Raw genomic sequence first — 18635 nt, 5'->3', positions numbered from 1 at the left:
TAGCGCACAAAATGCGTGCTAAAGGAATAACAGGAAAAGTCGGTCGATGGATCTATAATTTCCTCACTAACAGAACACAGAGAGTAGTCGTCAACAGAGTAAAGTCCGAGGCAGCTACGGTGAAAAGCTCTGTTCCACAAGGCACAGTACTCGCTCCCATCTTGTTCCTCATCCTCATATCCGACATAGACAAGGATGTCAGCCACAGCACCGTGTCTTCCTTTGCAGATGACACCCGAATCTGCATGACAGTGTCTTCCATTGCAGACACTGCAAGGCTCCAGGCGGACATCAACCAAATCTTTCAGTGGGCTGCAGAAAACAATATGAAGTTCAACGATGAGAAATTTCAATTACTCAGATATGGTAAACACGAGGAAATTAAATCTTCATCAGAGTACAAAACAAATTCTGGCCACAAAATAGAGCGAAACACCAACGTCAAAGACCTGGGAGTGATCATGTCGGAGGATCTCACCTTCAAGGACCATAACATTGTATCAATCGCATCTGCTAGAAAAATGACAGGATGGATAATGAGAACCTTCAAAACTAGGGAGGCCAAGCCCATGATGACACTCTTCAGGTCACTTGTTCTATCTAGGCTGGAATATTGCTGCACACTAACAGCACCTTTCAAGGCAGGTGAAATTGCTGACCTAGAAAATGTACAGAGAACCTTCACGGCGCGCATAACGGAGATAAAACACCTCAATTACTGGGAGCGCTTGAGGTTCCTAAACCTGTATTCCCTGGAATGCAGGCGGGAGAGATACATGATTATATACACCTGGAAAATCCTAGAGGGACTAGTACCGAACTTGCACACGAAAATCACTCACTACGAAAGCAAAAGACTTGGCAGACGATGCAACATCCCCCCAATGAAAAGCAGGGGTGTCACTAGCACGTTAAGAGACCATACAATAAGTGTCAGGGGCCCGAGACTGTTCAACTGCCTCCCAGCATACATAAGGGGGATTACCAACAGACCCCTGGCAGTCTTCAAGCTGGCACTGGACAAGCACCTAAAGTCGGTTCCTGACCAGCCGGGCTGTGGCTCGTACGTTGGTTTGCGTGCAGCCAGCAGCAACAGCCTGGTTGATCAGGCTCTGATCCACCAGGAGGCCTGGTCACAGACCGGGCCGCGGGGGCGTTGACCCCCGGAACTCTCTCATTATCCTAGGATTTTATACATATGCTGCTATGTATGATAATCTATGTAATTGTATTTCTGTACACCTGAATAAACTTACTCAAGTGCATGTGGCATCATAAGTAAGTTTATTTAGTTATACACAAATAAAGTTACATAGAATATCATACTTAGCAGCATATGTTTGGTGAACCTAGGATAACCCAAAAAAATCAGACAGAATTATTTCCATTAGGGTCCCTGTTCTCTGTTCTATATGGTACAATGTACTATATGGTACCATTGTACCATATGGTACCATTGTACCATATGGTACCATTGTACCATATGATACCATTGTATGACATGGCACCATTGTACCATATGGTACCATTGTACCATATGGTACAATGGTACCATATGGTTCAAAACCATAGAATTCATCTTCAGCTCCACTTCCATCAGTCTTAGAACTGTAAGTTGTGAAGAGGAGAGTCAGAATTCGCCCGGAGAGTGAGTGGGGAGTGAGAGCTTCCTTGCCGCCAGGCACTATGAACAAAGCTACTTTGCCGGTGTTCCCACAATGCCATGTGGGTGTCCAGATTTTTTCTAAGGTGTGCACACTGACCACCCAGACCCATTCTCCTAGATGTAGGCCTACCAGCCTTCTCGTGCTAAATTTGACAGCGCTAGAATTTTGGCATAGATCTACGGTTTGGACCCTGAACGTAAAGCCGTAGATCTACGGGACGGACCCTGAAAGGGTTAATGAAGATCTGGTGATGATTGATGGGATGGGAGGAGGGGAGAGTGTCGAAGTTTTTAATGTTTAGAAGGGGAATCCCCCTCCATTAGGACTTGAGGTAGCAAGTCCTTTTCCGGGGTTAACTCCCTTCTTCTTTTAATGCCACTAGGACCAGCTTGAGAGTCACTGGACTTCTGTCACACAACATATCTGTCCATAGAGGCCTGTACCTCTTGTTCCTTTATGACTTTCCTAAAGTGGTTCACAACATTGTCAGTGTACAGGTTGCCAACACGGCTTGCAGTAGCTGTGTCAGGGTGGTTTTCATCAAAAAAAGTTTGCACTTCAAGCCACTTTGCACACATTTCCTTAATTTTAATAGTCATTAGCACCCTTGGTCTCAATGGGTTGGCACTAGAAGCTTTCTTAGGGCCCATGGTGACTTATTTTGCAGAAACAAGCACCAAAAACAGTCATAATATGGATAATATGGAATGTACCGAATGTATCCTTAGATGCGCGCACACTGGCTGGCTTGTAAACACTGGACACGTCTCGTACGAATAGTATCGCATACCGGGTTTTGTAACGGGAACCAAGGCAAATTTTTTGTGATATAATGCTTCAGATACCGGATTTATCGGATACCGATGGCTTCATGAACCGGGGTCCACTGTAATAGGTTCGTGAGTTCTGTAAACAAACCAGCCAGACATGTATGGTTTTAGTGTAGGTATGTAGTCATCCTGGGCTACATACCTACACCTACCTACAAAGCATGTTTATATGCTGTGAAACATGTTTCTTATATAATTTTGAAAATATCATAGATGGATTAATGAAAATGTCTATATTAATGTTTTATACAATATTTAACCCTTAAACGGTCCAAACGTATATATATATGTTCACTTGCGCAGCTCCCCAAATATTTTGACAAAAAAAAAATTTTTTTTTTATAGAAAAAAAAAAGAGCGCAAGGTACTAAGTGGTCCCAGATTTTTTTTAATATTCTATGCTGACCAGGCATCTCAGAGCAATTGTGCCAAATTTGGAGGCAGGAAAATTAAAACGTATATATACGTTTGGGGTGCTACACATAAGAACATATATACATGTATACGTTTGGACCATTTAGGGGTTAATGCACCTCAATGTGATTATTGTGTTATTATTATTATTATTATTATTATTATTATTATTATTATTATTATTATTATTATTATTATTATTATTATGGCATCTTCAAGATTAATAAGATACTCTTAGTGATTTTAATGTGTACCTGCATATCAGCACTGTGTGTAAGTTTACTTATGTACAGGTACACATAAGTATAATTATCAGAGTTATAATAATAATAATAATAATAATAATAATAATAATGTAGGCATGTAGTCCACCTGAGTTACATACCTACAACTACCTATATAGCATGTTTATATAAATATAGCATGTTTCTTACGTAATTTTGAAGAAAATATCATAGATGGATTAATGAAAATGTCTATATTGACGTAAAATAAGGCATTTAATGTGCCTAAGAGTGATTATTATTACATAATAGAGAGATGTGCTCACGGAGAATGTAAACAAACTGGGTGGCGCGTGCCATATTTGAAAGACCGCTCGCTGTACAGAAAGTTTTAGTCATAATTTGAAATTGCCATATTAGCGGAACACCGTGAGGTGAAATGCCTTAAATTGGAGCCCAACTGTATTCTTAATTTCACTCTATTATTAATATGAGGTAGTGCAATTTATGATACAATCAATTTATGATGCAGTCAATCATACAGTTCTAAGTTTGTAATTAAGTTCCTTTACTCTATTATTAATATGAGGTAGCACAATTAGTGATACAAGGATACATTTATAAGTTTGTAAAAATGGCTTAATAGTAAAGTTGAGTTGCTTTGAATTAGGTTGTGGTTTAGCATGGTGTGAGTGGTTGTTATTGAGATGAGATGATTTTGAGTATGATCCTAAACTGATTTGTGGGCAGGGCACCTCTTGCTGCTTCAGGCAAAGAGTTCCAGATCTTTGGGCCCTTTATGTCTATTGCATTTTTGCAAAGTGTGAGACGGAGATGAAGGATGTCAAAAACTGTTTTATGCCTTGTGTTATGCCTGTGTGTTCTGTTGAAGCTGTCTAGAAGTTTAGAGTGGAGAGTTGACATTGGAGTTTAATGTTCTGTATATGTAGCAGGCACAATAATAAGTGTGTATATAATGATAGAGTGGGAGAGGCACTGTCAAAAAATTTTAATGAAAATGAGAAAAAATTTTGGAGCGAGTTAAACAAGTTAAGAAAGCCTAGGGAACGAATGGATATGTCAGTTAAAAACAGAGTAGGGGAGTTGGTAGATGGGGAGATGGAGGTATTGGGTAGATGGCGAGAATATTTTGAGGAACTTTTAAATCTCGATGAAGAAAGGGAAGTAGTAATTTCATGCACTGGCCAGGGAGGTATACCATCTTTTAGGAGTGAAGAAGAGCAGGATATGAGTGTGGGGGAGGTATGTGAGGCATTATGTAGAATGAAAGGGGGTAAAGCAGCTGGAACTGACAGGATCATGACAGAAACGTTAAAAGCAAGGGGGAATACATGTATAGTGTTGGAGTGGTTGGTATTTTTGTTTAATAAATGTATGAAAGAGGGGAAGATACCTAGGGATTGGCAGAAAGCATGTATAGTCCCTTTATATAAAGAGAAGGGGGACAAAAGAGATTGTAAAAATTATAAAGGAATAAGTTTACTGAGTATACCAGGAAAAGTGTACGGTAGGGTTATTATTGAAAGAATTAAAGGTAAGACAATGTAGGATTGAGAATGAGCAAGGAGGTTTCAGAGTGGGTAGGGGATGTGTAGATCAAGTGTTTACATTGAAGCATATATATGAGCAGTATGTAGATAAATGTAGGGAAGCTTTTATTGCATTTATGGATTTAGAAAAGACATATGATAGAGTGGATAGAGGAGCAATGTGGCAGATGTTGCAAGTACAGGTCCCCCTCAACATTCACGTTTTCAGCTTTCACGGGCTTGACACATTCACGAATTCCCAACCGCCAAATTCCTAGCCACCAAATTCCCAGCCGCCAAATTCCCAGCCGCCAAATCATATTCAAGTTTCCCGCCACCTGCGAGTCCCTACTACCCTCCCACCGACCCCTGCAACTGGCAGCAAGCCCTCCCACACTCAGTGTGGTGAGTGTTTTGTTTGTTCATTATTTGCTATTAAACTACAGTATAAATAATGTAAACCCATTCATGACTGCATATTGGAATGGCTATTCGGACAGGTATTAGATAGTGACATCATGTGTTTACTCTTAAACACAGCAAAGAATCAAACATTTCTGCTACTGCTAATAATAACAATAGTAATAATAATAATAATAATAATAATAATAATAATAATAATAGTAATAATAATAATAATAATAATAATAATAATAATAATAATAGTAATAATAATAATAAATATGATATAATTGAAGAAGGAAGTTGTACAAAATACGAGGGAGTGGTTGACGCATCGTCAGTGTAGCTTTGTTTATGCTGGAGTGAGCATTAGTCTCCCTGCTCTTCCAAACATTTCACAATAATTCATTGTGTTTGGTGCTTGTAGATTGAGTGTGACTGGAGTGGTAGAGGCAGTGGTTGAGGCAGCGATTGAGGCAGTGGTTGAGGCAGTGATTGAGGCAGCGATTGAGGCAGTGGGTGAGGGAGCTGTTGAGGCAGCTGTTGAGGCAGCGATTGAGGCAGTGGTTGAGGCAGCTGTTGAGGCAGCGATTGAGGCAGTGGGTGAGGCAGCTGTTGAGGCAGCGATTGAGGCAGTGGTTGAGGCAGCTGTTGAGGCAGCGATTGAGGCAGTGGTTGAGGCAGCTGTTGAGGCAGCGATTGAGGCAGTGGGTGAGGCAGCTGTTGAGGCAGCGATTGAGGCAGTGGGTGAGGCAGCAATTGAGGCAGTGGTTGAGGCAGCGGTTGAGGCAGTGGTATTTAATAACATACATATATATTTTATTATTATCACACTGGCCGATTCCCACCAAGGCAGGGTGGCCCGAAAAAGAAAAACTTTCACCATCATTCACTCCATCACTGTCTTGCCAGTTTTTAAACTGCAACATTAACACCCCTCCTAACATACATGTTATTAATAATAATAATACATATTATTAATAATATGTACTTTTATTATATGTAACATATATGTTACATATAATAGATGTTAAGTGAATGTATAGGAGCCTTTGAACCAAGTGAGAGAGTAATTGTGGTAGGGGACCTGAATGCTAAAGTAGGAGAAACTTTTAGAGAGGGTGTGGTAGGTAAGTTTGGGGTGCCAGGTGTAAATGATAATGGGAGCCCATTGATTGAACTTTGTATAGAAAGGGGTTTAGTTATAGGTAATACATATTTTAAGAAAAAGAGGATAAATAAGTATACAAGATATGATGTAGGGTGAAATGACAGTAGTTTGTTGGATTATGTATTGGTAGATAAAAGACTGTTGAGTAGACTTCAGGATGTACATGTTTATAGAGGGGCCACAGATACATCAGATCACTTTCTAGTTGTAGCTACACTGAGAGTAAAAGGTAGATGGGATACAAGGAGAATAGAAGCATCAGGGAAGAGAGAGGTGAAGGTTTATAAACTAAAAGAGGAGGCAGTTAGGGTAAGATATAAACAGCTATTGGAGGATAGATGGGCTAATGAGAGCATAGGCAATGGGGTCGAAGAGGTATGGGGTAGGTTTAAAAATGTAGTGTTAGAGTGTTCAGCAGAAGTTTGTGGTTACAGGAAAGTCGGTGCAGGAGGGAAGAGGAGCGATTGGTGGAATGATGATGTAAAGAGAGTAGTAAGGGAGAAAAAGTTAGCATATGACAAGTTTTTACAAAGTAGAAGTGATGCAAGGAGGGAAGAGTATATGGAGAAAAAGAGAGAGGTTAAGAGAGTGGTGAAGCAATGTAAAAAGAGAGCAAATGAGAGAGTGGGTGAGATGTTATCAACAAATTTTGTTGAAAATAAGAAAAAGTTTTGGAGTGAGATTAACAAGTTAAGAAAGCCTAGAGAACAAATGGATTTGTCAGTTAAAAATAGGAGAGGAGAGTTATTAAATGGAGAGTTAGAGGTATTGGGAAGATGGAGGGAATATTTTGAGGAATTGTTGAATGTTGATGAAGATAGGGAAGCTGTGATTTCGTGTATAGGGCAAGGAGGAATAACATCTTGTAGGAGTGAGGAAGAGTCAGTTGTGAGTGTGGGGGAAGTTCGTGAGGCAGTAGGTAAAATGAAAGGGGGTAAGGCAGCCGGGATTGATGGGATAAAGATAGAAATGTTAAAAGCAGGTGGGGATATAGTTTTGGAGTGGTTGGTGCAATTATTTAATAAATGTATGGAAGAGGGTAAGGTACCTAGGGATTGGCAGAGAGCATGCATAGTTCCTTTGTATAAAGGCAAAGGGGATAAAAGAGAGCGCAAAAATTATAGGGGGATAAGTTTGTTGAGTATACCTGGTAAAGTGTATGGTAGAGTTATAATTGAAAGAATTAGGAATAAGACGGAGAATACCTGGAGTTTACCTGGAGAGAGTTCCGGGGGTCAACGCCCCCGCGGCCCGGTCTGAGACCAGGCCTCCTGGTGGATCAGAGCCTGATCAACCAGGCTGTTGCTGCTGGCTGCACGCAAACCAACATACGAGCCACAGCCCGGCTGATCCGGAACTGACTTTAGGTGCTTGTCCAGTGCCAGCTTGAAGACTGCCAGGGGTCTGTTGGTAATCCCCCTTATGTGTGCTGGGAGGCAGTTGAACAGTCTCGGGCCCCTGACACTTATTGTATGGTCTCTTAACGTGCTAGTGACACCCCTGCTTTTCATTGGGGGGATGGTGCATCGTCTGCCAAGTCTTTTGCTTTCGTAGTGGGTGATTTTCGTGTGCAAGTTCGGTACTAGTCCCTCTAGGATTTTCCAGGTGTATATAATCATGTATCTCTCCCTCCTGCGTTCCAGGGAATACAGGTTTAGGAACCTCAAGCGCTCCCAATAATTGAGGTGTTTTATCTCCGTTATCCGCGCCGTGAAAGTTCTCTGTACATTTTCTAGGTCGGCAATTTCACCTGCCTTGAAAGGTGCTGTTAGTGTGCAGCAATATTCCAGCCTAGATAGAACAAGTGACCTGAAGAGTGTCATCATGGGCTTGGCCTCCCTAGTTTTGAAGGTTCTCATTATCCATCCTGTCATTTTTCTAGCAGATGCGATTGATACAATGTTATGGTCCTTGAAGGTGAGATCCTCCGACATGATCACTCCCAGGTCTTTGACGTTGGTGTTTCGCTCTATTTTGTGGCCAGAATTTGTTTTGTAGCAGATGGATAGCAGATGAACAAGGAGGCTTTAGGAAAGGTAGGGGGTGTGTGGACCAGGTGTTTACAGTGAAACATATAAGTGAACAGTATTTAGATAAGGCTAAAGAGGTCTTTGTGGCATTTATGGATTTGGAAAAGGCGTATGACAGGGTGGATAGGGGGGCAATGTGGCAGATGTTGCAAGTGTATGGTGTAGGAGGTAGGTTACTGAAAGCAGTGAAGAGTTTTTACGAGGATAGTGAGGCTCAAGTTAGAGTATGTAGGAAAGAGGGAAATTTTTTCCCAGTAAAAGTAGGCCTTAGACAGGGATGTGTGATGTCACCGTGGTTGTTTAATATATTTATAGATGGGGTTGTAAGAGAAGTAAATGCGAGGGTCTTGGCAAGAGGCGTGGAGTTAAAAGATAAAGAATCACACACAAAGTGGGAGTTGTCACAGCTGCTCTTTGCTGATGACACTGTGCTCTTGGGAGATTCTGAAGAGAAGTTGCAGAGATTGGTGGATGAATTTGGTAGGGTGTGCAAAAGAAGAAAATTAAAGGTGAATACAGGAAAGAGTAAGGTTATGAGGATAACAAAAAGATTAGGTGATGAAAGATTGAATATCAGATTGGAGGGAGAGAGTATGGAGGAGGTGAACATATTCATATATTTGGGAGTGGACGTGTCAGTGGATGTGTCTATGAAAGATGAGGTGAATCATAGAATTGATGAGGGAAAAAGAGTGAGTGGTGCACTTAGGAGTCTGTGGAGACAAAGAACTTTGTCCTTGGAGGCAAAGAGGGGAATGTATGAGAGTATAGTTTTACCAACGCTCTTATATGGGTGTGAAGCGTGGGTGATAAATGTTGCAGCGAGGAGAAGGCTGGAGGCAGTGGAGATGTCATGTCTGAGGGCAATGTGTGGTGTGAATATAATGCAGAGAATTCGTAGTTTGGAAGTTAGGAGGAGGTGCGGGATTACCAAAACTGTTGTCCAGAGGGCTGAGGAAGGGTTGTTGAGGTGGTTCGGACATGTAGAGAGAATGGAGCGAAACAGAATGACTTCAAGAGTGTATCAGTCTGTAGTGGAAGGAAGGCGGGGTAGGGGTCGGCCTAGGAAAGGTTGGAGGGAGGGGGTAAAGGAGGTTTTGTGTGCGAGGGGCTTGGACTTCCAGCAGGCATGCGTGAGCGTGTTTGATAGGAGTGAATGGAGACAAATGGTTTTTAATACTTGACGTGCTGTTGGAGTGTGAGCAAAGTAACATTTATGAAGGGATTCAGGGAAACCGGCAGGCCGGACTTGAGTCCTGGAGATGGGAAGTACAGTGCCTGCACTCTGAAGGAGGGGTGTTAATGTTGCAGTTTAAAAACTGTAGTGTAAAGCACCCTTCTGGCAAGACAGTGATGGAGTGAATGATGGTGAAAGTTTTTCTTTTTCGGGCCACCCTGCCTTGGTGGGAATCGGCCAGTGTGATAATAAAAAAATAAAATAATATATATGTTATTAAATACCACTGCCTCATCTGCTGAATTATTGTGAAATGTTTGGAAGAGCAGGGAGACTAATGCTCACTCCAGCATAAACAAAGCCACACTGATGATGTGTCAACCACTCCCTCGTATTTTTGTACAATTTCCTTCTTCAATTATATCGTATTATTATTATTATTATTATTATTATTATTATTATTATTATTATTATTATTATTACTATTGTTATTATTAGCAGTAGTAGAAATGTTTGATTCTTTGCTGTGTTCAAGAGTAAACACATGATGTCACCGTCCAATACCTGTCCGAATAGCCATTCTAATATGCAGTCATTAATGGGTTTACATTATTTATACTGTAGTTTAATAGCAAATAATGAACAAACAAAACACTCACCACACTGAGTGGTGGGAGGGCTGGCTGCCAGTTGTGGGGGTCGGAGGGAGGGTAGTAGGGACTCTCAGTGGTTGAGGCAGTGGTGGAGGCATTGGTGGAGGCAGTGGTGGAGTCTGTGGTATTTAATAACATACATGTTATTAAAGCATAACATGTATATATTTAGTACAATTTACGACATTTTCATGTATTTTATGATTGTTCATGGTTCAACACGTTAAGGAAGCAGTATTGTATTATATTTCCCTACAATATGTTGGGGCACCAAACATTCACGGATTTTTAACATTTGCGAGGCTCTTGATCCCCTAACCCTCGCGAATGTTGAGGGAGACCTGTATATGGAATAGGTGGTAAGTTGCTAAATGCTGTAAAGAGTTTTTATGAGGATAGTGAGGCTCAAGTTAGGGTGTTTAGAAGAGAGGGAGACTACTTCCCGGTAAAAGTAGGTCTTAGACAGGGATGTGTAATGTCACCATGGTTGTTTAATATATTTATAGATGGGGTTGTAAAAGAAGTAAATGCTAGGGTGTTCGGGAGAGGGGTGGGATTAAATTATGGGGAATCAAATTCAAAATGGGAATTGACAGTTACTTTTTCCTGATGATACTGTGCTTATGGGAGATTCTAAAGTAAAATTGCAAAGGTCAGCAGATGAGGTTTGGGATTGTGTGTAAAAGTAGAAAGTTGAAAATGAACATAGAAAAGAGTAAGGTGATGAGGGTATCAAATGATTTAGATAAAGAAAAATTGGATATCAAATTGGGGAGGAGGAGTATGGAAGAAGTGAATGTTTTCAGATATTTGGGAGTTGATGTGTCAGCGGATGGCTTTATGAAGGATGAGGTTAATCATAGAATTGATGAAGAAAAAAAGGCGAGTGGTTCATTGAGGTATAAGTGGAGACAAAAAACATTATCTATGGAGGCAAAGAAGGGAATCTATGAAAGTATAGTAGTACCAACACTCTTGTATGGGTGTGAAGCTTGGGTTGTAAATACTCCAGAGAGGAGGCAGTTGGAGGCAGTGGAGATGTCCTGTCTAAGGGCAATGTGTGGTGTAAATATTATGCAGAAAATTCGGAGTGTGGAAATTAGGAGAAGGTGTGGAGTTAATAAAAGTATTAGTCAGAGGGCTGAAGAGAGGTTATTGAGGTGGTTTGGCCATTTAGAGAGAATGGATCAAAGTAGAATGACATAGAGAGCATATAAATCTGTAGGGGAAGGAAGGCAGGGTAGGGGTCATCCTCGATAAGGTTGGAGGGAGGGGGTAAAGGAGGTTTAGTGGGTGAGGGGCTTGGAGTGTGAGCAGGGTAATATTTAGTGAAGGGATTCAGGGAATCCAGTTATTTTTATATAGCCAGACTCGAGTCCAGGAAATGGGAAGTACAATGCCTGCACTTTAACCCTTAAATGGTCCAAATGTATATATACATTCACTCGCGTAGCGCCCCAAATTTTTTGAGAGAAAAAAAATTGTTTTTTTTATTTTTTAATAGGAAAAAAGAGCATATTTCAGGGAATCCAGTTATTTTTATATAGCCGAACTCGAGTTTAACCCTTTCAGGGTCCGTCCCGTAGATCTACGGCTTTACGTTCAGGGTCCAAACCGTAGATCTACGTCATGAGCTCAGCTCACTCTGATAAACTGTGAGTGGTACATTTGGGCCTAGATATGAGAGAATACATCTATGTGGTATGTGTGCACCACATAAAACAGATCCTGCAGCACACTGTGTATAATGAGAGAAAAAAAACTGAAATCATTATTTTTCAATTAAAAGGGCGACTTTGCAGTGTTTTTTTGTATGTTTTTTATAGTTGTATTTGTGATTTCTTGGTCTCATTTGAAAGAATGGAAGACATATTACAGAAATAGAGATGATTTTGATTGGTTTTAGCACTGGAAATGGCTTGAAACTGAGCTCAAAGTACCGGAAATGTTAAATTTTTGCCAATATTCAAGAGTAAACAAACGACCTCCCACGTCTAATACATGCCAGCTGGTGGGTCTAATATACATTCACAAATATGGTGATGATATTTATACAATTATTACAGTATTGCATAACAGTAAATCTTCTGTTTTTTGGTGTGAATAAAAATTTATTATGTGAATAAAAAATCAAAATGGAATTTATTTGTAAAGCCTCAAAACGTAACTAATGAACAGAGGAAATGTTAGTTTAGTTCCAGGAATACCTACATTGTTTATTCTGGACCCTATTTTGAAATTGGAATATTTTGAACTTTGTGTTAAATTGGCCAAATTAACAATTTCCGATCACTTTATTTTGTAGTTGAAACAGTTGACTTGGCGTTTTCTTGTGCTCAATCGATAGAATAGAAGTAATACTAGTGAAATAGCTAAGAATTTGGTTGACTGGAATAATGTAATTGGCCTAAAATGGGAGTCAAAATCGGCAAAATCGCCGATTCGTAAATATCGCTGACACATCAAAATTCGCGAGAGCATAATTTCGTCAATTTTCCATCAAATTTCGTACTTTTTGTTTTATTACCTTCACAAAAAGATTCTCTACCATTTCATAAGAAAAAATAACAAATTTTTTTTTTGAAAATTCTTGGGACACTGCGGCACCACTTCAGATTTGGGCCTTGGACCCTGAAGGGGTTAAGCATTTAAATCTAGGAGTTATGAAGAAAATAGATATATTAGACAAGCTTAACCCTTAAATGGTCCAAATGTATATATACATTCACTTGCGTAGTGCCCCAAATTTTTTGAGAAAAAAAAATTGTTTTTTTTATTTTTTAATAGGAAAAAAGAGCATATGGTACCCAGGCATCCCCCAATTATTTTAATATGGCGCACAGTGAGTGCGCACACCCATTCTCTCATGTCTAAGTGACTCAGGCTTATCATGGCAATGTTGAATGTATGTATGTGTGTATGTAAAACTATAGTTGTTTTAAATAAAATGTATTTTTTGTGAATATTTTTGTGGGTCTGGAACGGATTAATTGGATTTACATTATTTCTTATGGGAAATATCACTTTGACTTTAGTACGTTTCGACTTTAGTACTAGCTCCTGGAATGGATTAAGTACGAAACTCGAGGTTCCACTGTACGTGGTCACTCTTGTATCTCTTAGTAAGATCATCTTCATATATTTTAGCTGTCTTAAAAATAACTGTAAATACAAAATATATTAATGCTGCAGTTAAATACCATAACAAGTTAAGGGGCACGTAAGTTCCCCTGTCTTCTGATAACATGTTCAGAGGTCTGAGCTTCACTCAGACCTCTGCAACACAATTATCCTCAAAGATCTGTTAAGTTGTACCATGAATTAAGGAAAGATCCTGGATGTCCCCTTATGAAACAGACAAAGTAAATGTGATAGTAATTATGGACAAGGTAGATTATTATAGTGGAAAAATGAACATGTTATTAGAAGACGTGGAAACTTGCATGCGTTTTAAGATGTGGTATACATATTGATTCTCCAGAACAAGAGTTTGAAATGAGTTCTGGGATGATGGCAGGAAAGCGAAGTAATTTTGAAACACTGGGTATATCCAGAATTATCAAGACTCACCTTACTCACACAGCAAGGCTGAGTAAACATGAGTAAAATAAGAGGGAAATTCATCAGTTAAACACTGCCATACTCATAGAAAAGATTACTACAGTTATGAGGTTTAAACTTGAAGTGAGAGCTAAAGGATGGTAAAATTACAGCAATGGTCATTTTTCTTCAGCTGAACTTGACTTCTGAAGGTGGGAAGTACAGTGCCTGCACTCTGAAGGATGGGTAGGAATTTTGTTGTTCTGAAGATGGGAAGTACAGTGCCTGCACTCTGAAGGATGGGTGGGAATATTGTTGTTCTGAAGGTGGGAAGTACAGTGCCTGCACTCTGAAGGATGGGTGGGAATTTTGTTGTTCTGAAGGTGGGAAGTACAGTGCCTGCACTCTGAAGGATGGGTGTGGATGTTGTTGTTCTGAAGGTGGGTAGTACAGTGCCTGCACTCTGAAGGATGGGCGCAGATGTTGTTATGAAGGTGGGAAGTACAGTGCCTGCACTCTGAAGGATGGGTGTGGATGTTGTTGTTCTGAAGGTGGGAAGTACAGTGCCTGCACTCTGAAGGATGGGTGTGGATGTTGTTGTTCTGAAGGTGGGTAGTACAGTGCCTGCACTCTGAAGGATGGGTGCAGATGTTGTTGTTCTGAAGGTGGGAACTACAGTGCCTGCACTCTGAAGAATGGGTGTGGATGCTGTAGTTCTGAAGGTAGGAAGTACTACAATGCTTGTACTCTGAAGGATGGGTGGTAGGGTTGTTGTAGTTCAGAAGGTGGGAAGTACAATATCTGCACTCTGAAGAATGGTGTGAATGTTGTAGTTCTGAAGGTGGGAAGTAGTACAGTGTCTGCACTCTGAAGAATGGGTATGAATGTTGTAGTTCTGAAGGTGGGAAGTACAATGTCTGCACTCTGAAGAATGGGTGTGGATGTTGTAGTTCTGAAGGTGGGAAGTACAATGTCTGCACTCTGAAGAATGGGTGTGGATGTTGTTGTTCTGAAGGTGGGTAGTACAGTGCCTGCACTCTGAAGAATGGGTATGAATGTTGTAGTTCTGAAGGTGGGAAGTACAATGTCTGCACTCTGAAGAATGGTGTGAATGTTGTAGTTCTGAAGGTGGGAAGTAGTACAGTGTCTGCACTCTGAAGAATGGGTATGAATGTTGTAGTTCTGAAGGTGGGAAGTACAATGTCTGCACTCTGAAGAATGGGTGTGGATGTTGTAGTTCTGAAGGTGGGAAGTACAATATCTGCACTCTGAAGAATGGGTGTGGATGTTGTAGTTCTGAAGGTGGGAAGTACAATATCTGCACTCTGAAGAATAGGTGTGAATGTTGTAGTTCTGAAGGTGGGAAGTACAATATCTGCACTCTGAAGAATGGGTGTGGATGTTGTAGTTCTGAAGGTGGGAAGTACAATATCTGCACTCTGAAGAATGGGTGTGAATGTTGTAGTTCTGAAGGTGGGAAGTACAATGTCTGCACTCTGAAGAATGGACAGTGGGGTTGTTGTAGTTCAGCACATCATTTGAATAGTGATGTACACACAAAATCCTATGCATAGGAGAGAGGACGGTCTGACTTGGACCATTTACAGAGTCACACGGGTTATTTGTGCATTTTTCCAGTCACAGTATTGTGTCTTTTTGTTATTAATGGTGATGTAGCTTATGCTATGGAAGGCAACTATTGAATTAGTCATGGTGAATTTATTTGTGTGTGTGTGTGTGTGTGTGTGTGTGTGTGTGTGTGTGTGGTCATCCTATCTGATTTTTAGGACAGGCTGAAGCAGTGAAGACTTCTTTCAGATTATTAAGTTTGGAAGCTTAATAACCCAGGATAACCCAAGAAATCCAAGCATTGTGGTATACGTATTTCTATTAGGGTCTTGTGGTCCTCTTCCCCAGGATATAACCCATACATTGCCTAACTCCCAAGCATCTGTTTACTGCCAGTGAACAAGGGCAACGGGGAAACATTCTCTATGTTTCCACCCACCCCAGGATTATACCAGGACCTTTGATTGTGTGTAAAATGCACTAACACTGAGACACAAACTACCTGATTTGAGCAACACCTCATTTATTACATTTTTCTTGTTTCCAACAAGTGAAATGAGCTAAAGTAAGTTGATGTTTACAAAAGTCTGTGATTTATTTGATTTTTAGTTTTGTTTGAGTTAAGGCCAATCTTCTGGGCTCAGACTCATAACCAAGATAAGTAATGCCTTTCATCTACAAGGATTTTATTGTTAGGTAAGACACATATGCAACAGTTAGGTATCTTTATAATGAAACGTTTCGCCTACACAGTAGGCTTCTTCAGTCAAGTACAGAAAAGTTGATAGAAGCAGAAGATACTTGAAGAAGATGTAATCAGTCCATCACCCTTAAAGTTTTGAGGTGGTCAGTCCCTCAGTCTGGAGAAGAGCATTGTTCCATAGTATGAAACAATATTGTTTCATACTATGGAACAATGCTCTTCTCCAGACTGAGGGACTGACCACCTCAAAACTTTAAGGGTGATGGACTGATTACATCGTCTTCAAGTATCTTCTGCTTCTATCAACTTTTCTGTACTTGACTGAAGAAGCCTACTGTGTAGGCGAAACGTTTCATTATAAAGATACCTAACTGTTGCATATGTGTCTTACCTAACAACCTGTCGGTATTTTATACCATTTTAATGTTCAAGGATTTTATTGTACAGTAATAAATTTACAGTTTATTTTATATGTACAGCCTCTCCTCACTTCACGATGGAATTCCGTTCCTAATACCACATTGGTAAACAAATTCGTTGCAAAGTGAGGAGTATACTATAATGGTGGTGGGTTTGTGTCATCCATCTTTGATATTGTTTTAATGTCACCTTTGCACCATTTTTAAGTATTTATACAGTAGTTTACTGTATATTGTAATAAATGGATTAGAGGAAATGAGCTCTAATATACATTATTTAGGTAAGCATACTCCTCAGAGAGCCCATCGTAAGTCTGAGTCATCGGTAAACAAGCACATCGCTAAGTGAGGAGAGGCTGTACTGTACTAGAGTTAATATTTTTGGGGTAATACTATTGTACAAAATTGGATAAGATATTTTGTAATGTAAAAAACAGTTTAGATAAGGGACAGTTACTGAAGATTGTAAATAAACTCACATTAAATATTAACAAGACCTTCTACATAATGTTTGGGAAGTACAATGATTATTTGAACATAAAAATTAATAAGGCACCAATCGCTAGGCAGGATGAAGGTAAATTCATGGAAGTACACCAGGAGAGGAAGCTAAACTCCAACACTCACTTGTGTAAAAAACATCCAAACTGAGCTTTCTCTCAAAAATGTTATATCTCCCTGAACTTCCTTGCACACTTTGTACTACTCTCTAATGTATCCATGCTTCACCTGTGGTATCTGTGCATGGTGATCAACAACAACTAATCACCTTAGACCTGTTGTTACACAGCAGAAATCAGTTCTCAGAATAATCACTCATTCAGGCTCCAGGCAACACACATCAGCCTTATTCAAAAGTTTATATTTTCTTAATGCACAGAATATTCACATTTTCCACTGTGCACACTGTCTACAGGACTCTCAGCTCAAACATTAATCCAGAATTTAAATTCTATCTAGAGAGCTGCAGCAGAACACATGACTTAGTATGGGGAACAGGTATCTCTTTGACATTTCACATGCTCATCTCAACCTGTTCAAAAACTCCATGCAGATAAAAGGCCCTAAAAATTGAAACTCATTGCATGAAAATGCCAAAAGTTCTCCAGCTACCAAATATTTTCTAATATTGTCAAAAATCAGTTATTAATTCTGACTTAAATATGTTATTATGATTTCTTGAGTCATGATGGTGGCTTTGAAAGGACTTGAGCTAGAGTCTGCCACAGTCATGCTGGTGTGGGATTCTTCTGTAAAATCCTGCATTTGTAGTCAGAGTGAGGCCCATGCTAACCTCCCTTTGGTATATAGAAATATACGTAGTTAAATGAATCTTCTTAGTGGCAAGTGGCCCAGTAGTTAACACACTGGCCTCTTAGTTTTATGACTCACCATGGGTTGAAGCTCCACTTGTTCCCTGAGTTGTCATGCTGTGATTTCACCACCTCTGTTCAATCTCTCCATAAAATGCAGATCATTGAAGCAATGGAAATGCATGTAATTCTTTTGTAATTTACTATTTGTAATCTGTCTCCTTGTACTTGTAATTGTAGTGAGCTACACAAGTTGTCTTCAATAATATGTTAGGTCTTTATTTAAGAAGTAGTTTTGACTTATTATTAAGTTTACCCAAAATCCATAGCTACTGCGATCTTTGCACGACTTAAGAGAAATAAAAAAAAATAATTTTTATTTTAATTTTTTTAATATACGTATAGTTTATGATTAAACTTTCTTCTTGACAGAGTGATTCAGAGGTGTTAGCAACATTGGCTCTGCCATCAGTACCAACATTTTTGGTGATGGGCAGCTTAGACCAAAGTCAGTATTTTGTGGAGCAGCACATTGATGAAGCTGAGCCTACAGCAGATCCTCAACATAAGGCTAAAGTTTATCAAGTACCACCAAGTGTGACCACACTACTCTCAACTGACTCAAACAGCTCAGGTACAGTTACTTTTATGGTTAGCATGGGCCCAAATATGACTACAAATGCAAGATTTTACAAATAAACCTCCTGCTAGCATGGCTGTGGCGAACTCTAGCTCTAGTCTCCTTAAAGCCACCATCATGACTCGAAGTTGTAATGACGTGATTATGAACAAACCACATAACAAGTGGGGTTAGAACCCATGGTGAGTGAGTCATAAAACTCCACTGGGTTCTAACCCACCCATTCTGTGGTTTGTTTGCAGTCATGTCATTATGATTTTGTGAGTCATGATGGCAGCTTTAAGAAGACTAGAGCTAGAGTTCACCACAGCCAGACTGGCAGGAGATTCATCT

The 18635-nt window shown here is 39.9% G+C and overlaps 1 protein-coding gene across 1 annotated transcript in view; it reads left to right on the top strand.

Moving 5' to 3' along the window:
- LOC128687524 (uncharacterized) overlaps positions 1-18635 on the top strand; it is a gene marked incomplete at its 5' end in the record, with an annotated part of 171202 nt that overhangs the window by 23980 nt on the left and 128587 nt on the right. The window contains 1 exon segment of the mRNA XM_070083974.1: positions 18095-18296. Within this exon segment, the coding sequence (XP_069940075.1) occupies positions 18095-18296 (202 nt within the window).

The sequence above is a fragment of the Cherax quadricarinatus genome, chromosome 11, assembly GCF_038502225.1.
Source record: "Cherax quadricarinatus isolate ZL_2023a chromosome 11, ASM3850222v1, whole genome shotgun sequence".
Taxonomy (NCBI): Eukaryota; Metazoa; Arthropoda; class Malacostraca; order Decapoda; family Parastacidae; genus Cherax; species Cherax quadricarinatus.
Note: the sequence above shows the minus strand (reverse complement) of the source record. Positions and strands in the feature narration are given on the sequence as shown.